Below are 27,211 nucleotides of genomic sequence, written 5' to 3'. Positions count from 1 at the left end.
TGAAATCTGGTGGATCTGGAAATAACAGCAGGGAACACTTTCTGATAGCCCAGAGTTCCTCTTGAATCCAAGTGAGCTCATAGTTTTTAAGCCAAGGAGCTCTCAATCTTGGGAAACTTCGGGGCTTTATTCTATGTTTTTGCTTAGAACAGCTTTGATCCCCCTGCATGTGGAATAGGGTAACATTTAGGGACTTTACAGAGCTCTGGAGATGTCTAAAGGTACCGACTTTGTATCAACTTTGTTCTAGGACTTGCAAGTGTTATTTTGGAAACCATAAGGATGGAGGAGAATCTATATGCAAACCTGGCATAGTGGCTTGCACATGTAGTCTCAGGTGCTTGAGGAACTGAAGGATGACAATCCCATGAGCCTAGGACCTGAGACCAGGCTGGGCCGCACAGTGACAGACACTATTTCAAAGGTCATACTTTTTTATGTGTTCTTGTTATAGATGTTAATTGTAAATTCTAGATAACAGAGTTTTCTTTTATTGGCTGAATGAGCGTGTGCACAAAGGAACAAGTTTCCACAGCATTACCAGCATCTCTGTGTACAAGAAATCTTGCTAGAAGGAATGTATGTTGACTTAAAAGGAATGTAGGCTGGCATATTTTACATTGCACAGGCACCGCTACTTCAAGAATAGGTGGAATATCTTACACTGAGAAAGGTGCCTAAGGCATAACTAAACTCCACTCGTAAACAGTTGCCTCCAATTCGTTTTTAAAGTACCCATCCCTCTAATATGATAACTGATGTGTTTAATCCAAGGATATGTTTTGAAGACATGTTTACACATAAAAAGTGAATTATGAGAAAGCCACCCTATTTAACCTCAAAGATGAGTGCATATCACTTTTCAGCAATGTCGCCTATGTTGCTAATTATAGCCACCTGGGAAATTTCTCGACTTTCCCAGGCTCTCTGACGATGAAGTACTGTCAGATTTTCACTGTGAAGTTGGAGTTTTAGAAAGAATACTTTGTTCAACCATAGGCTGGCCTTATCGACTTCCAAATACATAGTGTGGACAGGGAAAATGATTTAATTTCAAATTCACAATGTACAGAATTTCAAATTCACAATGTACACAAAGCACGAAGAAACCTGACATATACTCCATTTAGTATATCAAGTAATCAAGGTTAATGTCAGCCTAGTAAGTTATGTTCCTATCCGGTGTGCTTTGGCGTGGTAGACTGAGAAAGCTGTTCATCCTTTATGTGCTCTTCCCCCAATTCATAATTCCTCCCGGTCTTGTTATCAGGGAGTAAAACAAGGTAAGGTCTGACTTGAGAGGCATTGCCATATGTCTGACAAGTATGCTTCAAAAGTGCCGAGATGGTGAGGAGAATGGTCTGGGAAATGTCCTGGAGCAGAAGAAACTAAGGGGACATGATGGCTAAGCAGAATGTGGTATCCCGAAAGGGAACAGAAAAACGGCGTTAAAGGAAAACGTGGTGAAATTCGAATAGTCTGGGGTTTAGTTGCTGGCTTCTTACTTAATGACAGATGTACTTCTTTGAGGAGAAACTGAGTAACAGATGAGTGGGAACACTATTTCTGTGTCTATTTCTATGTGGATGGGAAGACAGAAGTTAAAGACATGGTCCCTATGCCCAGGTGCCTTATCATCTCACCCAAGGACTATAACTTCAAAGTATGAAATGGTTATCAAACATTGTGACCAGTAGTCCCCTTCTCCATTTCCATGATTTCACTCATTAGCTTTTTGTGGCAAGTGGCAGTCCAAAATATTGATGGATCCAGAAAATAATAGTTCATAAAATTTAAATTGCCATTCAAAGTAGTGTGATGAAATCTGATGCCATCCTGTTCCTCTCAGCCAGGATGTGAGCAGTCTCTGTCCATCATACCCATGCTCCATGCACTACCCATTGTGTGTGTTAGTTGAGAGCGAGAGCAGTCACATAAGTTTTGTGACAATATATTGTTGTAACTGTTCTATTTTTAGTATTAATTCTTATTGCTATTTTACTGTACCTAATATATAACTTATACTTTATTATGACCATGCATATTCCTGAAAAAATACAGTACATAAAAGCTCAATCCTATCTTCAATTTCAGTGATGACCAGGAGCCTAATACTATGTGGATAAGGTGGGACTGCTCCAGACCGGGTAATGTAGACTGCTGGCAGTCAGAAAGAGACAGTAGAGACCCTGCTGAGAACGTCACACAGGGAGTGGACCTGGATGAATAGGTTAAAATGGCATTATTGGGGACAAGCAGTAGTCTCCCTTCTTAAACGACCATCAGTATTAGCATAGAGAAAGGCTTGGAAATTGCTTCTTGGAATTACATGGGAAGGCATTGTCTTGTACCTTTATCACATGGCATTTAAAGTTTATACAGGGGGAATCTAGGCAAAAATCTCAGCTTCTAACCCAGGCCAGCCTCAGAACCCAGCGATCATCCTCTGACTCAGCCTCCTTAAGTGATGGGATTACAGGCATGAACCACTATGCCTGGACAGAGGAATTCTTTCTTTTCCTTCCTTCCTTTTTTCCTTCCTTTTTTCCTTCCTTCCTTTTTAATTCCCTCCCTCCCTCCCTCTCTCCCTCCCTCCCTCCCTCCCTCCCTCCCTCCCTCCCTCCCTCTCTCTCCATTTTCATGTGTATATGTGTAGGGTGCATACGTGTGCTTGCATATTTTTGACTGAGTGTAGGCACACATGCACTTGTGTGTGCATGCATGTAGAGGCCTGAGGTTGATGCTGGGAATCATGCTCATTTGCTCTTCCACCTTAGTCATTGAGGCAAAGTCCCTCAGTCAAAGCCATGGTTTGCTAGGCAGCTTGCTCTTGGAGTAAGGGAATTCTTAACACTCACCTTAACTCGGAATTGTTGCCTTGTTGTAAACCGGATGCATTGCAGGTTTTACTTACTCAGTTGATTGTGACCTGAGTATTTTGAAAATACGGTGAAACAAGTGAGGACAGGGAACTGGACTGCTGTTCATTCACTTCCACGCACTGTTAAATCCTTAGCACAGGTTAGGAAAAGGTGGGGCCTTCTGTTGTTGTTGAGTTGCCCTTCCTGAGCACAATTTGAAAGAAACACAACCAACTAGCGAGAATTTTTGTATCTGAATTTGTAAATAAGGGAGTTGACTGGGTCACAAATTGGAATTTGTCTAAAAAGAAAAGCCCATTTAACTATACAGTTGTGGTTTTCATTTGTAGATTTCAGTTGTTTGTAAGAAATGTAGAAGTGGAGCACATGACCCAGCTTATTTTGTAATACTAAGCCTTCAGTTTGTCTTAAGTACAGTATGTTGTCACTTTGGGGCTCAGTTTTCATAGCTGGTGTGTGTGTGTGTGTGTGTGTGTGTGTGTGTGTGTGTGTGTGTGTGTGTGTGATGTTTTTCTTCAGCTACTGTCCGGCTTGTTTGTAAGAGAGGTCCCACACTGTCTCAGAGTGTGCCACAGAGACTAGTGAGATCCAGGGCTCTGCCTGTCTTTGTCTTGTTAATGCTGGGATTACATGTGAGTGCCATCATGTGCAGCTTTTTTTTTTAAAAAAATTCTGTTTCTGGGTAAAAATTCAGAATCTTATGCTGAGGCAATTTATCTTCCCAGCCCCAGTTTTATTAATCTTTACTAAGTTCACCTTCTTTGACTAAAAACATGGAGATGGGTGGATACTCTTGTATTGGTGCTGTCATTATTACATTTAGCCTAAAGGCATTGCTAATAGCAACTATTGCTTGCTCTTTTTGTCTTCCTGGCTTTGTAAGTCACTGGTCCCTTCTCAGTTAACCATCCTGCATTGTTCTCTTAGCATCTAACTTAAGTAGTGTGTTACAGTTGAGCTTATGTCTATGGCTTAGCTCTCCAGTAGACTGTAATATTCAGAGGATACAAGTGCTATTTTTCTTTAGAAGTAAAGACTCCACTAAAGTGCTTTGTTTATCACTAATGACAGATCTAAGAAATACTATTAAATAATTGTTAGGTACCATTTCTGATGATAATCTGCTAGGGCTGTATAATTCTTATTGTTGGAATTCTAGGTCCTGAAAGTACCACATTTTATATTTCCTCAGATCTGTAAATAGGCTAACAATTCACAAATTACTTGATACATTGAATGAACTTCCCTACTATGTGACAAAGGTTGGAAGTCACTGACTTGAGCCTTCCTCCAAGTATACTGTATACTAGATGTTTGCACTTACTGACTCTCAATGATTATTTTTCAGATTTTCCATTTAGAAATGAAAGTTTAATTTTATATATCAGTGAAGAAATAATAGTATTAGCAAAATTAATTTTGTGGTATTTTTTGGATTATAATTGATCTTTTTGAAAGTACTTTTAGTATTCCATCCAAATAGGCACCAGAAATTCTAGTTTTTACTGGAGTTAATTGAGAAACTTTACTTGGGTTGTATTATTTAAAATAAAATATGTAGCCATAGTCATAAATAATTTCGACCAACATATAACCCCTGCATGTACACACAGGTACGGGAGGGAAATGTGAATTTAAAAGGGCTTGGCATGTGAGTTTCTTTCTTCACATTTTGATTTCCACTGTGTGGGCTACTTCTTTATAATATATTTTACTTTGAATTTTTTTAAATGCTTCTGTCATGTGTGTCCTCCGAGTATGACTCCATAAAATCTTTTTTCCTACATATTCTTTATATAGTTCAGATATGTTACAAAGGGGCTTTAAAGCTGGGCAGTGGTGGTTCATGCCTTTAATCTCAGCACTCGGGAGGCAGAGGCAGGCAGATCTCTGTGAGTTCGAGGCCAGCCTGGGCTAAGGAGTGAGTTCCAGGAAAGGCTCCAAAGCTACACAGAGAAACCCTGTCTCAAAAAAACCAAAAAAAAAAAAAAGGTGGCTTCAAACATAGTTATATGAACATAGATATGTGAGATAAGGTTTCCAAATAAATGCATTTCAGAGGTTTCTCCTAGGTAGGAAGTATTAACTTGGTGTGATAAGGAGACAAAACAAGTATGTAATCTCTATGTAATAATTGAGTAAAGTAGCAGGAACATGGAAAGGCGTCTTAACTGTGCATGTTATGAGCTAATGAGTAGTACAGGTTATGTTACAGACTTAGTATATAGGCTGATTTTTCTCTGAACCATTAAAATAGGCTGAAGGGATTCTGAGGCACATGGAGTCATTTCTGCTGGTTAAGGTGCTTGAATTAAGCATCCTTGTGCAGTTAGAGATATGCATGAGCTAAAATTATGTTGACATTATTTGATATGGGAACTTTTAGTGCAAAAAGGTGAAAGTGAGACTGATAAAAGGACCTGCAGGGTCTTCACTTTTGAGACATCATCAACAAGACAATGTTGAGGGAAAATGCATCTTCTGTCCTGCAAATTTGATCTATGTCTAAATTCATGCCTGCTGACTCATAAGTATTAACTGTGTTGTATAGACGAATTTCTAAGTGGTCTTATTAAATAAAAATCATGGAGCCAAATATAGGGGTGAAAGCCTTAGAGATCAGGGAAATAGTGAGAGCCACCAACCAACCTTATCTCATCAGCTCTGTAGCTTCCAAAATGCCATGACTTCCTGTCTACCCAGGCTTTTATTGTCTTGTTGTTCTGCCCTCTCATTGGCTCTTAGCCCAGCTACCTCACTTCCTTGTCACCTGTACTGACCTCCAGGTCTCTATGGTTGGTGCTGGGATTAAAGGCCTGTGTCACCACACTTGGCTCTGTTCCAAAGTGTTGCCTTGAACACAGAGACCCCGCCTGCCAAGTAATTAGACTATGGGCATGTGCTACCACTGCCTGACTTTTGTGTTTACTTAAAATGGCTTGTCATTTCCTCTGATCTCCAGGCAAACTTTATTTATTAACATACAAATAAAATATCACCACATTTCAGCACAAATAAAATATCACCACAGTGTTGAAATCTCTATCACTAGAATTGAGTGGTAAATTATTTTGACCTTTTAGTAAAGATCTCATTACTTTTTTATTAAAACTGTGTCATTTTTGTTTATTTTTGTGATTGTCATTTACATTTCTTCCTTCCCTTTATCCCTCCAAACACTTCCATATGCGTCCACCTCCACTTTCCTTGAAATTCATGACCTCTTTTTTCATTAATTGTTATTGCATGCATATATGATTTCAATATACTTACATATTCTTAAACAAAAAAAAAAAACTCTGTTGAGTCCAAGAAAAGAAAGAAAAAGAATAAACGCTACTTGCTTAACAGTGTCATTCCCCTCTCCCCTTTGGCTCCTAGATTAAGAAGAAACAGCAAGATGTGCTTGGTTTCTTAGAAGCCAACAAAATCGGATTTGAAGAAAAAGATATTGCAGCCAATGAAGAGAATCGGAAGTGGATGAGAGAAAATGTACCTGAAAACAGTCGACCAGCCACAGGGTACCCCCTGCCACCTCAGATTTTCAATGAAGGCCAGTACCGTGGGGTAAGGAAGCAGTTTCAGTCTTGTTTATTGAAATATATTGCCTCCAATGAGCTTACACCTTTCAGCTCTCCCTCTTAGCCCAGGGACAGCCACTTCTGCACACAGTCATCGGCCCTCTGCAGCCACCTTAAGCAGTTACATAGTATTTTGCTTTCCGGGAACAAAAATCAAACAAACAAAATGTGTAAATGTGTAAGGACAAACACTGGCTTTCTCTTCAGTTTGATTCCGGTCAGACCATGGCCTGAGTGTTGGCTGTCATCTGGACTCTCATGTTCCTTTCCTGACTCCTGGGCTGTGGATTCTCCACTGGAAGTTCCTCTGCAGTGGGACTCCCTCTTTTATGAACAGTCCTATTCTCTCCTGAGTCTTTCTTTCTAGATCTATTATTTTTGAGACAGTTGAGACTGGCCTCAGATTCCTCTGTTGCTGAGGATGATCTTGTACTACCGATCCTCCGGCTTGATCTCTGATTGCTGGGATTATAGGAGCTTTCCACCACACCCGGGCTTGAATCAATGTTTTCAGAGGCACCAGTACAAATCCTCTACATCACTGTTTTATAGAAGACTGAAGATGATGCCATTTCTTAAAGAACCTCTTATTGCTCATTAGTGCAGTGTAGGGGAAGGGTAGAGACCAACATGGGGAAGTTCAGTGACAGAAGTTTTCCATCAGTGAATTTGCCAATTCTTTTGTAGATTTCATATGTTATTGAACATAGGACCAGTGTGTAAACTGTATCTGAAGATAGGTGAAGGCACCTAGGCTATTCTTATGAAATTTCTGCAAATCAGTACCTAGAAGGGGCTGCAAATGTCAGCCAGTCCATGGCCAGGTTGTATTTACGTACTTAGGACACACACACACACACACACACACACACACACACACACACACACACACAAATTAAAATAGAAGCCATGAATTCAAGGGGGGAATTCATTGAAAGGGAAAACAATGAAATTAGTATTTTAATTAAAAAATTAAAACAATTGAAAAAATGGTCAGTCAGTCCAACGTAATCCAATATGTGATCTCGACTGTTCATTTTAGAACTATTTTTTTTTAGTGGCATAGACGTTGGTACATATTCTCATTTTACCATGTGATGTTTTGATCCAAGTGTGCATTATGTTCAAGCCACAAAAAAAGATGTGCACATCTATCTTCAACCATTTGTCATTTTTTGTGTGTTGAGTGTGTTGAGCACTTTCGAAGTCCCTTTAGTTTCTGGAAAATATAAAACATATTGTTTCTGTCTCCTTTTCAAAATGCCTGTTGTTTGATTTTTGAAAACAAACACAGTGTGGGTCTCAAGAGTTCATCAGGAAGCCATATCTCCCTGGTTTAGCTCTTCCTTCAGGGGAATGGATTATCTTGTGGGGAGAAAGGGGGCAAGTATCACTAAGAATTACCAAGCTGGAAGTGAAACTTCAGGAGGTGAGACCCAGTAAACCAAATACATATGTATCGGTGGAAAAGGAATCCATTTTCTGTCTAGTGCTGCTGTGTGCCTGACAGGGGGGTGGGTGGGGGGGTGGGGTTGAATGACAAGGAGAATTAAGATTGCAATCCCAGAGAGAAGAACTTGTAGCAGTCACTCACAGAAAACTTGTCCACTAGTGGCTATGCTCTGTGCTTTGTGCATCATAATAATTCTCATACTAATCTGGAGTACCAGGCAGCTTTGCTAGCAACATCTTGCAATTGCTAATCTCTGGATCCTTGCCATCTTCTGTTTGCCCTTTTTTACTTGGAGATACCGAGTAATTAGCTTTCCCTATTCATTTTCTTTTACTTATCCGAAGAGTTCCCAACCTTGGTACTACTGACACCTTAGAAGGACAACTCTTTGGTGTGTAGAGATCCCCTGTGCACTGTCGGATCTTTCACAGGAACCTTGCCTTCTACCCATGCAATGGCAGTAGCATTCACTTTCTGAACCATGAAAAATGACTCTAGGCATTGCCAGATAGCCCCTGGGTGGAAATTACCTCCTACTGAATGCCACTGGACTGTGGCACAGGATCTGATTATCTGACTAGATGATGACAGAGGTTCCTAGTCTACCTATATATGTGAAACTCTGCTATACAAGATAGCAAATTTATAAGGAGAATTCAGTTCTGACAGTCTTGTAAGAATGAAATGAGAATTAACATGGTGACAAAATATGGTGTCATGCATTCCTGGTTAATGTGATTGGGATTCCAGAGGTGTAAATCAAGTTTCTGTACATTTTCTCCTTAAGAGAATTGCTTCAGAACGCAAACTACCTTGCCTACTGTTGTAGATTTAACATCAAGAACACTGCTTATGCCAGGCATGGAGCATATGCCTGCAATCCCAGCTCATTCGGGAGATATGGAAGATAAGGACTTTGAACCCACCCTGAATTACATAGTGAGACCATTTCTTAAAATAAACAAAAGAACAGTGTTAGTCTATATAGTTGTATACTTAATAAACATTTGTCGAACAATTGAATTGATCTGGCTTAATTAAGGAAAAAAATGTTCTTTTCCTTCTTAGGTTCACATTTGTTTTTTCTGTGTCTGGAACCAACAAATGATAATATAACTTGACCCTGAAATACTTGAGATAGGCAACTAGATCCTCTACATAGCATTATATTACCAGATTTTTATACAGATTGTAGAATTGCTTTATTTCACATGAATCTAAAGACTTATGTAAGTTGTTTTAAATTAATTTTTGATAATAAAAATACTTTCCTGTATGACTCCTGTCTTTTTCCCTTTTGAGACAGGGTCTTCAAGATCTCATTTTGTAATGTAGGGTGACCTGGAAGATGCTATATGCCCCGGCAGGCCTAAATTCATGATTAGGTATCTGCCAGTTAAGTGTTAGGATTACAGACATATGTCACAATGCCTGATACACTGGAGTCTTTTGAATTGTATTTTAGTTACTTACAACTGGTTACGTGGGGATATTGTATATATGTTTTAAACCTTGAATAATTTACCAGTCTCAGCATAGCATTGGTGTCAGAATCCTGCTAGTTTCACTTTGGAGTAAGGACCTCAAAAGTTTATCCAGGATGTAAGGAAAATATGTTAGTGCCAATGGTACTATTCTCTGCTTTTATAAGCTTGATTTGCTCAGATTTCACATGTGAGAACATACATATTGATGTGTATCAACAGATAAATGGCTAAAATGGGATGAAATGGAATTTTATCCAGCCGTAATGAAAAACAAAGTCATGACATTTGCAAGAAACTAGTTGGAATTAGTAATTACTATTATTATTTTCTACTAAAAATAATTTTTTCAGCCAGGCAAGTTGGCACACACCTTTAATTTCATAACTTAGGAGGCAGAGAATTGCGGATCTCTGTGAGTTTGAAGCCAGCCTGGTCTACAGAATGAGTTCTAGGACAACCAGGGCTGCTACACAGAGACACTCTGTCTCAAAATAATAATAACAATAATAATAATAATAATAATTTTCATACAATATATTCTGATCCATAGTTTCCCCTCCCCCCAATTCATTCCAGATCATCCTCATCTTCCCTCACATCTGGCTTCACCTTCTTTTTCTGACTTTTTAGAAAACAAACAGGCAAGTAAGAGACTAAGAGCACTAGAAACACATACACAAACACACACACCATAAAAATGCAAAACCGGAAACCACAATATACAAGCAAAAGACCAGTAAGATTTAAAAAAAAGTCTAAACTAAGTATTATAACACACACACACACACACACACACACACACACACACACACACACACACACACACACACAATTTCCAAAAATACCATCAAGTTCATTTTGTTTTAGCTATCTTCTGTTGGGTATGACGCCTGCCCAGAAATGTGGTTTATATACCCAGTGAGACTGTACTGGAGAGAACTAAGTTTTCCTTTGCTAGCTGTTATCAATTGGAAATAGCTTCTGGCTTAGGGATGGGGGCTGTGTCCACTTCCCCTCTCAGCATTGGCACCCACACTGGCTTAGACCTGTGCAGGCCCTGTGTGTGCTTGTCACAGTCTGTCTGAGTTCATATGAGCCTCAATCATGTTTATTTAGAGGGCCTTGTTTTCTTGGTGTCCATTGTCCCTTCTGGCTCACACACTCTGCCTCCTCTTCATTATAGATCCCTGAGCCTTGAAGGGAGGGATCTGATGGAGGCATCCCATTTAGGGCTGAGTGTCCCAAAGTCTCATTCTCTGCACATTGTACACCTGTGTGTCTCTATGTAGGGGGCTGGACATTTTTTTTATCTCAAGCAATAATCCAGAGAAGAAGGTGGAATACTCATGTTTTTTCTCATATGTGGATCCTGGATTTTAATTTGTGTGTGTGTGTGTGTGTGTGTGTGTGTGTGTGTGTGTGTGTGTGTGTGTGTGTGTAGATACAGGTCATAAACCAGACGAAAGACCCTGAAGAGGGGGGAAAGAACTTTTAAAGGGCATGTGTGGAGGGAATATAAATAGCAAAGAAGAAGGTGACTGTATCCATGAGACACAAAAGCAGAAGAGATCTAGTGGGTGGAGGAGGGCCGAGCAGGTTGGGGAAGGCAGGAGAGGAAGCAAAGCAACCAAAATGACATCTGAAAATCCCGTGATGTGAGGCTGGGGAAACGACTCAGTTAAGTTTTTACTGCACAAGCATGAGAACCCGAGTTCACCTCCCCAGTTTCCAGGTTAAAATGCTGGCCAAGGCAGAGCGTGCCTTTAATGTTCCAGGTTCGCTGGGAGACCCTGTTCCAAAGTGTAAGGTAGGGCACATCTGACAGTGACCTCCTCTTGCCTCTACACACATGTACACACATGTATGCACACACACAAAATACATATAAACACACCCACAAATTCCATAATGAAATATTTTACTTTGTATACTCATTAAAATGCTAACCTTATATGTAGATTTATTAATTCAAAAGTAAAAAACATGGTATTTGTATTTTAATTCTCTAGGGTCATCCGTGTCACAAATAGCAGGGTTTTATTTAAAAGGCTGATTGGTGTTTTACTGTGCACACATACTGAATTTTCTTTGTTTCCTTATCCCTTGCAGGGCACAGGCCGTTTCCATTTCTTGCCTCCTGTGATTAGTGCTGCAGTAAATATCCAACTGTAGCAATCTCTTTGACATTCTTGTTCTTTTTTTTTTTTAATTTCATTCTTCTTCGCTTTTTTTTTTTTTTTTTTGGTTTTTCGAGACAGGGTTTCTCTGTGTAGCTTTGCGCCTTTCCTGGGACTCACTTGGTAGCCCAGGCTGGCCTCGAACTCACAGAGATCCGCCTGGCTCTGCCTCCTGAGTGCTGGGATTAAAGGCGTGTGCCCACCGCCCGGCTCTTCTTCGCTTTTTAGTAAGGAACTATAGAAATGATCCCTGAAAGTATAGTCTTTCTTCTTCGCTTTTTAAACCCGGCTCCTCTATAGGCCAGGCTGGCCCCAAACGCAGGCACTTCGCTTGCCTCCACTGTGAGTGCTACATACAGGTGTAAGACCGATACCCATAATGACCTCACTTCCTTTGGATATTTGCCTCAATGGGAGATTGCTGGGTCATGGCAGAGTTCCATTTTTTTTTTTTTGAGACATGGCCTCTCTATTTAACCTTGGCTCTCCCAGAGCTTGCCATGTAGACCAGGCTGGCCTAAGGTAGTTCTATTTTTAACATTCTGAGGAATATATATATATATATATATACATATACATATATATATATGATTTCCATAAGAGTTGTACTAATTTACATTCACATGCAATAGTGGGGAAGGGTTTACTTACTCTCCATCTTTCTCAACACTCGTTATATTTTTGTTCTTTTGAAAAACCTCATTCTTGGATGGTTAAAGGTGGTATTCCACTAGCTGTAATTTAGAATTCCTCAATAATTCATTGTGATGGCCTTTTTTTTTCATGAGCCTGATGGCATTTTATAGATATTCATTTGAGTGTGTCTTAGTCAGGTATTTCAGCCCATTTTTAATTGAGTTAACTTGAATTTACATTTATTTGTATTTTTAGCTTTGGCAACTTCTGCATTTAAAGTCTCACAGCTTGGTGGAACACACACACACACACACACACACACACACACACACACACACACACTCCTCCAGTACTCATTTCTGTTTCATTTATATATTTTAATTTTTGTCATTTTTTTCTTAAAATATACTTACATTACTTGTCTTTGTTTAAGTTTAATGTTTGAAATTCTAGTCTATAGTAATGTCTTTTTTGGAGTGTGGTTTCCTATAAATTTTAACGCACGCATTGGTTTCTGTAACTAATGATATAATGAAAGTATCGAAGCATTTCTCAAACTCTCATGATATTCCTTTATAGGTATATGCTATGCCTACCCCTAACGCCTGGCAAGTACTGATTATCATCATCTCTATAATTTTGTCTTTGGTAATGTTACATAAATGGATTCCTGCTGTATGTAGTCTTTTGATGCTGGCTTCTTTCAATGAATTGGGTGTGTTTGAGATCCAGGTTGTTGCCTGCACTAATACTTTGTTTCCCTCATGCAGCTGAACAGTGGTATGTCATTATACAGATACTTCATTTAACCACTGTACATTGGGAGACAGTTTCATTGTTTCCAGATCTGAGCCATTGTAATTTTAAGTACTTTGAACATTTATTTTCTGATGTTTGTACGAACCCTAATTTTCATTTCCCAGCAGTGAATGCCGGGATTGTGTTTACTGCCAAACACAGTGATTGTATTTTTAATTTAGAAAGGATTTGGAATGTGTCTGGATTGATTGTGCCATTTCACATTCTTGTTTAAGGGTTCCTGATATTCAGCCTTTCCCTTCAACTCATGGTATTGTCAGAAGTTTTGTGTCTGCCTGTTCTTTTTCTGCGCTGCTGCATATTTCAGCCAGTATTATGCTGAAGCCCTGAACTACTTCTTAGCCCTATTGTCAGCCTTGTAAACCAATCCAAAATAGTTTGGTGTCTTGGTATCTTCTGGTCATTTTAATTTGCATTTACATAATGATCAAAATGATGGTATCAACACACATTTTGTGCTTCTTTGTCATCCTTCTATCCTCTTTAAGTGTTTGTTTAGTCATTTTTCTCAGATTTAAGTTTGTTTTACTACTGTTATTCCTTATGGTTTTTATGTGTTTTTAGATGTGAAATTTTACTACACACACGATTTACAATTATTTTCTTCCATGTTGTTGTTGTGGAATATTACTTTAACTATGTAAAGATGTTTTACGGTTGTTTCACCTTGCTTGCCTAAGGCACCTGATTGGTCTGATAAAAAGATGAACAGCCAATAACTAGGCAGGAGAGGGATAGGCGGGGCAAGAGGGCAGAAAGAATAAGTAGAAGGAGGAATTTAAGCTCAATAAAAATCGAGAATGAGAGAGAAAGAGAGGGAGACTCCAGAGGCCAGCCAGGCAGGCAGCAGCCTGCCCGCCAGATGTAGAGAAAGCAGGAAAGTAAGACATACAGAATGAAAGAAAGGTAAAAAGCCCAAGGCAAAATGTAGATGAAGAGAAACAGGTTCAAATAAATTATAAGCTAGTGGGACAAGAGTAAGATAAGGCTGAGCATTCATAATTAATAATAAGTCTCCGTGTCATGGTTTGGGGGCTGGTGGTCCAAGAAAGCCTGCTACATGTTGTAATTTATCTTTTTATTCTCTTATTATTATTATTTCCTTTGTGACTATGCAAGCTATGAGGGAAAGAAAAGACTATCTGTTTTTAAAACAGAATCTCATATAGCCCTGGTTGGCCAAAAATAAATAAATAAATAAAAACCCCCATACTACTATGTAGCTGATGGCCTAGAACTTCTGATCCTCCTGCCTCTACCTTCCAAATGCCAGTATGGCGCTGTATGTTCTGATATTTCTTGAGGTCCAAACTGTTAGGGTCACCCATGCCTTTTTTGTCCAGATCCAAGAGCTGGAAAGTAATGTCCTTGAAAGCAACCTTGTAAAGACGATCCATTGGTGAGGCATTGGTAAGCCCCTTGAGGCACATGAATGGTCAGGCCCCTCTCCTGAGGACCTCCAACTGCCAGGTTCCACCCACAGAACACTCTAACTGCCAAAACAGCCAGACCCAGCCTCTCCAGATGCAGGCAGCCAAGCTTGGGACTTGAAATCCCACCAATCCCCCACCCTGGAAATCTCCATCCTGGAAAGCTCTGCCTCCAAAGAAATCCTGTATAAACCCTGTCTTCTGCTCAGTTCTCTACTGCTTCTCACCTGAGCAGAGGCAGCCACGCTCCTGGGTTTTTCCCTCCCAATAAATCTCTTGTGTGAGGTTTGTTGTGTGGTGTGACTTTATGGTATTCCTTGGCTCCCTACTGCTGGATACCTTTCCCTCAGAGCTGTAACACCGTATTTTCTAGAGAAATCAGCAAGTTTTGAGAATCTCGGCTTTAACAAATCAGCCAAAGTGTCAGTCTCTGAGTATGTTTAGAAATCACACTAATCAAGGCAACATACAGAAAGCAGACATTTAACTATGTTTGCTGTTGATTACAAGTTACAATTGTAGACAAATCTACTTGCTACTTTTGGTGAAGGCTTAGTGGCTTAGGGCCAACAATGTAAAGCTGAACCAAAGTGAGACATGTCAAGATTCTATAGCCTCAGGGTTAAGGCTTCTTTTGCTCATATTTCAAGAACATTCATTCTCTTTGCAAAGACAGCACAGTCTCACTGGTCTTCTGGCCTTACGCATATGTAGCTAATATTAGTTTTATTTCAGGCTGAGGAAATTACTATTAAATTCAGTAACAGAACAGAAATATGGAGAATTGGAATCAGTCTCCCACTGGAAATAAGCTATCTGCTGCTGAGAAATGTTTGCTTTGGGTGGTGGAGGGAGGTGCAAGCAGATGTAAATCTTATGTGATGTGCAATAAACCATTCTGCATTTTCTGCCCCAAAGACCAGTGTATCCAAAAGCCCTCCCTCCCTCCCTCCCTCCTCTCCTCTTTGTATTTTGTTATTGTTTTTAATTGAAAATAGATTTTTTTTCAAACAATGCATGATTATATTTTCCCCTCCTGTGTCCTCTCCATATCCACACTCACCCAAATCCACACCCTTTCTTGCTGTCTATTGTTAGGAACCAAACAGTTACCTAAAAAAGAATAGTAAAGTAAAATAAAATATGATTAAATAAAAACAAACAGACCGGAATAGGATAAGAGAAATAAACAAATGGAAAAAAAAGAGTCAAAGAATAATCACAAGAAACACATATAGATGCAGAGATACACATATCTGCTCTCACAGAACTCTTTAAAAACTCAAAATGGGAATCTATCACAAAACTAACTTACTGGTATTTTTGGAATTTTTTCTTTTTGTCTCATAATGCTTTGTCTGGGCTTTCCCCCCGTTTTCTGTCTTTTTTCCTCCTAACTTTACAGGTCTTTTCTTTGGTTTTTTGGGGGACAGTGTTTCTCTGTGTAGCCCAGTCTGGTCTGGAACTAGTGGTCCTTCTTCCTCAGCTTCTGAAGTTGGCATTACACACACGTAGTCTCAGAAGCTTGCCTGTCTCTCTATTATTCCTTCTAGAATTTCAGCATTATGGAGCTTAGTGCCCAAGAAGACAGCTGATCTGTCAACCAGTCAAGTCATTGTGAGCACATCTTGTTCTTTGTTGGGTTGCAGACTGCTAATTCTTCTTGTCTTCTTTTCACAAAGGACTATGATGCCTTCTTTGAAGCCCGAGAAAATAATGCGGTTTACGCCTTTTTAGGCTTGACAGCACCACCTGGTTCAAAGGTAGGATTCCTCTCTTTCCTTCATTGTTGACGGTCTTGTTGCTGCTGTTTTTTAGCCAGTAAAAGTTCTCCCTGTTAAATATTCAGATTAAGTCTAGAGGAGTGTGTGTTCTATGTACACTTAATCCCTAATAGGGTAGACGAATGTGCATAGAACACACTGTGTAGGCAGGAAGTAGAGTATTAAGTGGAACTTCTCTATCAAGCTGCCTGAGGCAGCAGATGTATATATCCATTCTCAAATAAGTGATTGTCAACATTAAACCTCCATTACTGCAGCTGTCATGCACAGATCTACGTGGACATCAAGCATCTCAGCTTATGATCATCTCCTTTGCCACATTTATTAGCTGTGTGTGAGAGTAAATGATAGAGTCAGCTCTTTGAGTATGATAAGAACATTCGAGTTACAAAACGGGTCACTAAATTGCCAGCTAAATTTGGTATTTTGTTCCTTGCCAAGAAAAATTAATTTTTCAAGTGACAGTGTTCCCAGGGGAGCCCAAATAAAGAAGGAAAGCAAAGCAAAAATTGCCTGTCCAGTGAAATGCCCCAAAGCCATGGACTTGAAGTAGACCTTTGTCTTTTCCATCTGGTCTTTCTCATACCAGCTCATTTAATCAAAATATGTTTCCTCTGTGGCACGAATCTGTGTTCCACTCTTAACAATAGATTTTATGTTCAGCAGTTTATTTAAACTCTAGTTCCCTCTTCAATATTGAGAACCTATAATACCATCTACGTTTTCCCCAAACAGGGTTTGTAAATATGTTTGTCTCACTATGAAGTTCTCCCTCCTTGCCAAACATTCCTTTCCCATGGATAAATGTTATATTTTAGGCTTTGTAAAAACTGAATCAAGTCAAAAGGAAAGTGGGTTTTTTTTGTTTAAATAATTAGTGAGACCCAAGTTAAGCCATTGAATTTAATGCAGATCAGAGGGAGTGCCAAAAAAGACAGTCTGTTTCCTTTGACTGATGACTTTCCCCCTTCAATTAAAATTAGAATTCATTCACTCACCAAATATTTATCAGTTGTTGTTTGGCACTTTTTTTGGGGGATGGGCACCACCCAGCTCCCAAATAAATCACACATAAAGGCTTATACTTAATTATGAATACCCGGCCTTAGCTTGGCTTAGTTTCTAGCCAGCTTTCCGTAACTTATCTCATCTACCTTTTTTCTCTGGACTTTTCCCATTCTCCTACTTCTGTAAGTCTTAGTCTTACTCTGTGGCTTGCTGTGTAGCTGGGTGGCTGGCCCCTGGAGTCCTCCCCTTTCTCTGGATACTTCCTGATCTGTTCTCTCTCCAGATTTCTCCTGTATATTCTCTCTGCCTGCCAGCCCGGCCTATCCTTTCTCCTGCCTTGCTATTGGCCAGTTCTTTATCAGACCACCAGGTGTTTTAGACAGGCACAGTAACACAGCTTCACAGAGTTAAGCAAATGCAGCATAAACAAAAGTAACACACCTTAAAATATTCTTCTGCAGTTGTGAAACACTGAAATTAATGGTGGAAAAACATAAAGTGTGATGTAATCCTTATAGACTTCTTAGAACCTAGTGAGTGTATATGTGCAAAAGATTATATAGTACATGTGTATATAAGTAATTATAATTCAATACTATGGTAAATTCTACACAACTATGACAAATAAAGTGCTGTAGGAATTCAGGAACGTAATCAGGATTTCTTATTGAGGACATTAGAGACATTTTCAGTAGAAGGGTCATATTTGAGCTGTTGGAAATTTGCAAAATACTAAAATGACACTAAGTCATTTTTCCTAGGGACAATGATTAAAAGCACTGCATGGGGCACATAGCTGCACATGGTAGTCTTCCATTGAGGGAACAGAGTGTAGTCCAGTGTGGCTTCAGAATAGGGAGGGCATTTATTAACTGTGTGTGAGAGTAAATGAGAGTCAGCATTTATATTAAACAAAGGGCACAGTGTTAGGAGGCTGAAGATTGGCTCGGAAGCTGGAGACCAGGTTATGATTGCTGTATCTGGTAGCTTCACTTTTATCTGTTAGGCACCCAAGGTCACCGGAAAATCCGGGAAGGCAATGGTGTGGGTTTTGTTTTATCGTTTGCTTGTTCATTTGTTTGTCACTGTTTCATTTTGTCCCTAGCTAGTTTGGAACTCCCTGTGTAGATCAGGCAGGTCTCATATTGATATTGATCTGCCATCCTCTGCCTCATGTGTATGCATCGCCACACTGGATGCTGGTATGGTTATTTCAGTATTTTAAGATATGGTTTAATTTAACTTAATCTACATATTTTCCTTTATTTTCCATTCTTACTTTGAGACAGGATCTTATCCCAGCCAGCCTTGATCCTTCCCTGGTGATGAGATTACATATCCACTTTGCTACAAAAATTTGTCTTAAGAAACTAAATTTAGTAGGAGTTCACAGCTATGCACTGTGAACATTAGAGGGATGCTATTTTACAGCCAGATTTCTACTTTAGGATGTTTTAGGAGTCCACAAAAACAATGGAGAGGGCCTTAAGGTGAAACAGCTTTAACAAAGAGAATGTTGGATTGAGAAGGCAAGAAGCAGAATCACATTATAAGCTTTGACAATTAACAAGATGCTTGTTCATCTTAGAACTGGAATGGGCTACAGGTCTTCTTGAGCTTTCAGCCTGTGATAAAACAAACTTACAAACTTAACAGGGAGGGGGAGTTAGTCTTGAAAATGAGAAGGCACAGTGTCTTCTGGTGTGATTGATGGGCACAAGGAAAGGATTACAAATAGAAATGTTAATACGAGGGAAGGCTGCAGAAGTTCATATTTGAAGGTATTCTTCCTTCAGTGTGAGTGGGAAGAGAAATTGCCTGTGAATCCTGAGGAAAACTGAAATTACCTGTGAGGCTTGAGAAGAATTTTGGAACATTAGAATTATGAGGGGAATTGGAAGGATTCTGTTTTTGAAGATAAGCCAAGGGGTAGGCTGTGATCATGAGTGGAAGTGAGAATCCAACTCAGGCCAGAAAGTGTGAGGCCACAGTGCAGTTATTTGGTTTCTTATTATGGCTTTTTCTGTCATTATTTAAACCCAGAAGAAGGAATAAAATACAGTAGCACTGGATATTATGAAGGGTTGGTTAAAGGGAATTAATATATTGGGTTAACAAAAAGACATCTGGAGTGGATTGATTAAAGAGAAACTTTGAATGTTGGCACATTTTCCCAAGACTAAAAGTGATCAGTTTGATTTATGAAGAATATTTTTCTATTCTGGTCACTTTTTTTTAGTGACAACCACCATGGTATTATACCTGTAAGAAAGACTTGGCTGAATAGAAAGTGTACCAGATAAGAAATTCACGTAGTAGTGGATGGAGAGATGGCTCAGCAGTTAAGAACGCTTACTGCTCTTCCAGACCTGGGTTTGGTTTCCAGCACACACTGTCAGGTGGCTCACAAGCAGATGTTACTCTAGCTCCACACCTCTGGCCTCTGAGGGCAACTGCACTCATTTACATGTGTGCACATACTCACATGCAGACACACACACACACACACCTACACATAGAATTAAAAAAATAAAAATAAATCTTACCAAAAAGAAATTCAAGTAGTTAATCCATATTGGAAAAGTATACTGAAAATAAATGAAATGTAGTAAAATAAGATGCAATTGTAGTAAAATGTGAAATTAGTAAAAGTAAAACAAAATGGTAAGACTCTGTGCTGGGAAAGTATATTGAAACCATACTTTTGGCAGAATAAGCTATTATTCTTCTTTGAAAATGAGAAAAGCAAACATTTGTCAAGAAACTCAAGAATATTATTCTACTCCTTAACCCAGAAATTTCACACTGAGCATTATATAGTCTGATGAAGTAATCTTAGATATAGAAATGGCTTTATGAATAAAAGCATGAATAAGAATATAATCAATAATGTCAAACTTTTGGAGATAAGTTAAATGTTTCAAAGGAGCATCAACTAAATTAATTCGTCAATGAAACTTATGAATAAAATATGATAATCATATAATTTAAACATACATTTTATGTATATGTCTGTTATCTATAATATTGGAAACAAATGGCCAACAATAGAGCCAACAAAAAAACTACTAGTCCATTTAGTGAGCTCATGTTGACATTTAAAAATATATCTCGGGTTCCTCTTATACAGTCTCATTTTCTATAGTTCTGTCCACTCTAGTCTGGAATCACTAATTGGAAATTCTAGAACAAACAACGTATGTCTTTTTGTCAATCTGAATAGCGTGATGAAATCCCTCACCATCCCAGTCCATTCCATGCAGGATCTCAGTTGCCCTTTTGCCTGGCACATCGGTCTGTAGGCACCACATGCCCAATGGCAGTAGAGAAGGAGGGAACCACAGTCACATAACTTTAACTAGAGACTATTGTTATAACGCACTATTATTAGTTATTATTGGTAGTTTCTAACTATGCTTTTTTATGAGTTTATAAGAAAAAATCCATACTAACTAGGATGTCTGTGGTTTTAGGTGTCCGCTGGAAGTTGGAATATCTCCTGTATTGATAAGAGGGAGCTATTGTAGCTTATGACAGAAATATATGAAAATGAATTATAGATTTGTTTTTACTGGATAATTCGCTAATTCTATTCAAAACCTATGCATAGGACAAAAAGGAGCCTGGAAGGAATAGTAGCCAATAGAAGTGACGTTCTCTCGTTCCTTATTTTCCAAATAACTAATAGTGCATACCCTTTAAAATGATTGGAAACGAATGCAGTAGAAAGCTTGCTACCTAAAAGAACTGCACTGAAAGTATTTCCATAAAGCATGTTCTTGTGGAAGACAGAGCTGCTTTGTTATCCCTTCTGCATACTTGGTGTACTTAAGAGGAAAGAGGTACTACTAATTTCCTGTCTTTTTTTTAATTCAAAAGTATTTCTTAGCACCAGCAGTTCTTACTTTGTAGTGAAAATGATGACTTTAAGATAGGAAATAATAAAGTAGTTTAGACTCTGATGGAAAAGTAAATCCAGTGATACTTGTCTTTAAGGAGAAACTGATTGGGCTGCAAAAGGCTCTTGCAGTAACCTGTTAACATAGTTGAGAGTTACGGTTCGAAAAAGGTTTTCATTAATTTTGTCTGATTCAGTATGTGGTGGAAAGTGGCCATGGAATCTACCTCAGCTGTGGTATGTGAAACAATCCTATTTTCATTGAAAATAATCCATCCAAGAGATTACTAACCAAGATTAATAACACCTGACTTTGGACTTAGTTCCAGTCAAGAGGTGAGGAGAAAAAGAAAAAAGAATTGATGCCTGTAATGAATCATGCACCGAGCTGCACATTTTGTATATATCCCTTTTCATCTTGTTTTCCTTATGTCACTTTTATGAGCAAAGTGTCTGTAAATAATTCTACAGAAGAAACTGATACTCACATAACTTACTTTGTTCAAGAATACACAATAGAGTGGCACAGCTGGGATCTGAATCCTGAATTACTTAGCTCAAAATCTGTGCAGGTATAGGATGAAGTTTATATTTTATTCTTTTTAAAATTAGGATTTTATTATTATTATTGGTGTGTGTGTGTGTGTGTGTGTGTGTGTGTGTGTGTGTGTGTGTGTGTGTGCGCGTGCGTGCGCATGGGCACCCGTGTGTGTATATAGAGGCCAGAGGATACTTAAATGAATATGTTTTATGGATCTTGTTTTCTTTCTTTCAATTTTCAGTATGTGTGCAAATGTGTGTGTGTGTGTGTGTGTGTGTGTGTGTGTGTGTGTGTGTGTGTGTGTGTGTGTGATGAGAGGGCGCATTAGTACCACAGTGCACATGTGTGGACAAAAGGAGTGAGTTCCAGGATGTGAACTCAGATCATCAGGCTTGCATCATGGACAGCATGCACCTTTGCCTGCCGAGCTGCCTCACTGGTCCTACATTATATTTTATTCCTAAAGTTAAATATGAACTTGCTCTGCAGACCAGGCTGACCTCGAACTCAGAGAGCTCCACCTGCCTCTGCCTCTCCTGAGTGCTGAGATTAAACACGCCTGGTTATATGATGCATTCTAATGGACAGTTGCCTAGAATGTAGAATACCCTTTTGTTTTAGATGCCCATCTCAGTAATTTCTTTCATTAGGAAAGACAGAGTGCGACTATGCAAGCTAGGCTGTTTCCCAATACTGCTCACTCAAAAGTGATGTGCATTTACGTGAAGAAACACTTGACAAGGATAGATACGTTATTATGTAACTGCTTCCCCAATTTCATGTGCTAGTTTTTATTTAGAGTTTTGTTTAATTTTTAAGTATTTTGATAATTTCATACAAGTATATGATGTATTTTGATCATATTTACCCCATTCCCTTGTCTCCCTCTCCCTGAACCTCTTCTTTCTATACAATTCCACTATTAGTTCTATGCCTTTGTGTGTGACCCAATGAATTTCAAAAGGGGTTGCTGATATGAACATAGATGGGGAGCATATACACCATTTAAGAAAACACCTTCCCCCACCCTCAGCAACTGTTAACTGCAAACATTGATGGTTAACTGCCGATATCTTCTCAAGGATGGATGGGGCCTCATAAGCCCCTCTCTTAATTCCATGAAGGAATGTTGTCAGACTCCCGTCTTCTATAGGTAACCACCCTGTGAGTTCACGAGAGGAGTGCAAAGGTCGTGATGTACCTAAAAGACATACCTCCCAATCCTTTTGCTCTTTTTTTCCCCACTCTCTTTTCCAAGGTGATTTTTCACACTTGGAGGGGTTGCTACAGATGTCTCATTTATGCCTGAGCATTCAGCAGTCATTTTCCTTAGTAATTTTACAAGTTATTAACTGCTGCGCATTGCAAAAAGAAGCTTCTCTGACCAAGTTTATAAGCAACACTAATTATATGCTCATAAACACAAACATTTAGAAGGCAATTTGATGAATACAACATAACCACTTAGCGAAACAGTAGTAGGCTCTTCCTAATACCTGTGACCTCCCGGCCCATGGCTTTTTACCAGGATCACAGCCAGATGTGAATTTCCCCTTGTGGAGCTGGCTTCCAGTCCAATCAGAAAGCTGTTGCTAACCCCCCATAAAAGTCACGCCGTCATTTTACCGGTGGTCCCATCTTGCCTGGAGAGCTGGTTGTTTGGTATACAGAATCCACAGCTGAGTAAGAATTTAATGCCTATTCTCTCCCAGCAGCCTCTATAGCACTTTCTGTCACGATGAAAGCTTCTGCTAATTATTTGAAAGCCTTTTTTCCTCTAGAAATAATTACTGTGCTTTTGAATAATCTTAGTAATTTGAACAAATTTATTTTAACTAAGATGCATAGGAGTATCTGCCTTCTGACATTTAAACGTATGTTTTGTTTGTTTTTTATTCCAGGAAGCAGAAGCCCAGGCAAAGCAGCAAGCTTGAATGTTATGTGTTCTTCCTTCAGCATCTTGAAAAATAACGTATCTCCATTGCTTTTATAAAACTCCTGGCTTCAAAAGAAATAGGCTTAAATGTTGAAATAATAGATTAGTTGATGTGCTCGTATGCAAACAAGCATAATAAAAATGTGAACATGGTGGTGAGAAAAATGAGAGATGAAGTTAAAACTAAGTAGATATAGAATAGGATTGTTATCTGCCAAGATATCTTATGTTCTGTAAGGATTTTACAAAAAACCATATGCTTCTTTTTTGATATTACTGTGTAGTGTAAGGATATCTTCATTTCAACTTTGAGGAATTAAAAGAGGAGAAAGAGAGAGAGAGAGAGAAAGAAAGAAACTCTTATTCCAGAATTGCCTCATTAACTTTAGTGAACATGAATATTTTGATGTGATGTTACTGTTGCTGAAATGTATTTGCAGGTTATGTTTATGATATGTTAGACATTGTAATTTCCTATGGTGATTGTGACATTCTCATTCTTACATAGGAGTAACTTATATGCTCCGAACCACAAATTTTCCAGGCTTCTAGATGTAACCTTTCATTGCATATTCAGTGATCAAAATAGTTGATTTCCCATAAGAAAATCATTGAATGCATTCTACTGACAGACTCCTTATCTACTTATACAGTTATAACAGAATCATGCTTCTAAATTGCTTGCCTCAGTAAAAAAAAAATATGGACGTGTAAGTCATGGAAAGAAGATTGCAATTAATTTTAAATTGGCCCTTCTTGCAAAGAGCTCAGGCTTTTAATTAACCATTATATAATATTGCCTCTCATTGTTAAAGATTTACTTTCCTTTGGTGTTTGCTAAAAGAAATCTTAGTGGCTCCCTTCTCCTGCTTTAACATAGCTGGTGATCATGAATGCCACTGTCCCCCGATAGCTGAACTTTTAGACAGATTGTGTGAACACATTAGTCCAAGTGGAAAGAATTGCTAGCATGCTTTGATTTTGTCAGAAAGCACAAGTACCAAAGAAAAGGAATAACTTTTGAAATATTTTGAAGATAAGCATGACCCAAATCACTTAACCAGAAGGTATTGATATTGTACCTTTGTCTTGTATTACTTTATTTTTCAAAACAATCACCTTTTACTTCAAATGACTGTATCATATCTGCTGTTTGCAAGACTGTACTCTGCAAAGAACCAACATATAATGAAGCCATAGCTTTGTTTACTGAAATTCAAACTTGATTTGATGCTTTCAATAAATGTTTTTAGAAATTATGTGTTACTGGACTCTAAATAATATACAGTAATTTTGATGAGTAATTGTTATAGTTGGTTGGAAAGGAGAAAACAAAAAAAACAAACAACAAACAATTTGAAGGCAATTTCTCAGTGTTTTAGTGACCTGAATTTTAGACTATGTATTGGAGTCGAAAGTATTCCATTTTTTTAATCTTACAAAAATATTTCTGAGAGAACCCTGTTGAAAACAGAGTGCTTTTAATGGATTCTGGAGTGAGCAAAATATTTTTTTTTTTTTGGTTTTTCGAGACAGGGCTTCTCTGTGTAGTTTTGCGCCTTTCCTGGAGCTCACTTGGTAGCCCAGGCTGGCCTCAAACTCACAGAGATCCGCCTGGCTCTGCCTCCCGAGTGCTGGGATTAAAGGCGTGAGCCACCAACGCCCGGCGTGAGCAAAATAATTTTAGCTATTATATTTTCTTTAACATTGCTAAATGCAGCAGGTGATACTTGCAATATGGACAATTTAACTTTTGTTTTGTATTAAATAATACTGTTTCAGACAGGCATTATTCAAAACTAGATGCATTGGTTGATGTCTCTATCAATGGGATAATGCCCTGAAATCAACTTAAATATCTGTAGATGTAAAGTAAAAATTTGGATTGAATCTTCTTCAATTGAAGTCTTTCATTTTGTCAACTGAAAAACATGCCTGATCGATGAAAAGGAAATACAATTCAGAGGATTAAGATGAGTTTTGAAAGAAACTCCAGTTTGTGCCTGGGAAATAAAATTCTTGATTTTTTTTTATATTATGTTTGGCATATTTGTGTCAACAAATCAGACTTGGTAATTTAGTAATTTCACATTTTGGAGCTCATTTGCCTTTTAGAATTTTTGATTTTCAGAAAGTCCATTTTCACAAAACACTATAAATTGTTAATTGTGGTGTTAAAGGCAAACACTTCTTTGGGAATCTGATCATAGGTGAATAAAGAATTTTGAAACAAGGATCGTTTGGATTGGGAAAGACTTAAGTAAATACAGGGAGTTTGGGTGAAATCAGATTTTATTCATTATGTAAAAAGGAAAAAAACAGTAGAATTCACATGGATTTTGTTAACCACTTGTTGGTGTTTAAAATACACCGAGTTCGTCATTAATCCTTTTCTATGTAACACAGATAATTCTTTTCTTCTGATGAATTCCAATAAAACCAATTAAGCTATTCCTGTTTGATTAATTTGAATCTTCTGGTCTTCTGCCCTCTTCCACAATTCCTGTTTCTGAACATTACTAGGCATCCTGCTGTAACTAAGCTTTGCCTTCCTATACATGAAGAGGAACCATTCTTGGGGTTGGGGAGGTGACTCAGTTTTAGAGCACACAGGACTCTTCCAGAGAAACTGTTCTGTTTCCAGCACACACATGCAGCTCACAACTGTCAGCAACTACAGTTTCAGGGGATCTGCTGCCCTTTTCTGGCCTCTACCGGCTCTAGGCATGCACACAGTACACCAACAAACATTCATACGCATAAAATAATATTTTTGAGCAATTCCTTAAATGTCTTTCAGCCATTTGAGTTTCCTCTGTTGAGAATTCTCTGTTTAGTTCTATAGCCCATTTCTTAATTGGACTGTTGGTCTTTTTGATGTCTAATTTCTTGAGTTCCTTATATATTCTGGATACCAGTCCTCTGTCAGATGTGGGGTTGGTGAAGATCTTTTCCCATTCTGTAGGCTGTCGCTTTGCCTTGTTGACCGTATCCTTTGCTCTACAAAAGTTTCTCAGTTTCAAGAGGTCCCATTGATTGATTGTTTGTCTCAGTGTCTGTGCTACTGGTGTTATATTTAGGAAGTGATCTCCTATGCCAATACGTTCAAGACTACTTCCTACTTTCTCTTCTAGCAGGTTCAGAGTAGCTGGATTTATGTTGAGGTCCTTGATCCACTTGGACTTAAGTTTTGTACACGGTGACAGATAGGGATCTATTTGCAGCCTTCTACACGTTGATATCCAGTTATGCCAGCACCATTTGTTAAAGATGCTTTCTTTTTTCCATTGTACACTTTTGGCTTCTTTGTCAAAAATTATATGTTCATAGGTGTGTGGGTTAATGTCAGGGTCTTCAATTCGATTCCATTGGTCCACATGTCGGTTTTTATGCCAATACCAAGCTGTTTTTATTACTGTAGCTCTATAGTAGAGCTTGAAGTCAGGGATTGTGATGCCTCCAGAGGTTGTTTTATTGTACAGGATTCTTTTGGCTATCCTGGGTTTTTTGTTTTTCCATATGAACCAAAGGCTGAGGGGCCCCCAACTGGATCAGGCCCTCTGAATAGGTGAGACAGTC

At 38.6% G+C, this 27,211-nt stretch overlaps 1 protein-coding gene across 1 annotated transcript in view; it reads left to right on the top strand.

Moving 5' to 3' along the window:
- Sh3bgrl (SH3 domain binding glutamate rich protein like) overlaps window positions 1-26,083 on the top strand; it is an 81,853-nt gene extending 55,770 nt beyond the window's left edge. Inside the window, exons 2-4 of the mRNA XM_006992316.4 lie at window positions 6,264-6,449; window positions 16,148-16,228; window positions 23,598-26,083. Coding sequence (XP_006992378.2) covers window positions 6,264-6,449; window positions 16,148-16,228; window positions 23,598-23,630 — 300 coding nt within the window. The 3' untranslated portion in view covers window positions 23,631-26,083. The remainder of the gene's footprint in view (window positions 1-6,263; window positions 6,450-16,147; window positions 16,229-23,597) is intronic.
- Window positions 26,084-27,211: the final 1,128 nt, after the last annotated feature.

The sequence above is a fragment of the Peromyscus maniculatus genome, chromosome X (genome assembly GCF_049852395.1).
Source record: "Peromyscus maniculatus bairdii isolate BWxNUB_F1_BW_parent chromosome X, HU_Pman_BW_mat_3.1, whole genome shotgun sequence".
NCBI classification, from domain to species: Eukaryota; Metazoa; Chordata; class Mammalia; order Rodentia; family Cricetidae; genus Peromyscus; species Peromyscus maniculatus.
Note: the sequence above shows the minus strand (reverse complement) of the source record. Positions and strands in the feature narration are given on the sequence as shown.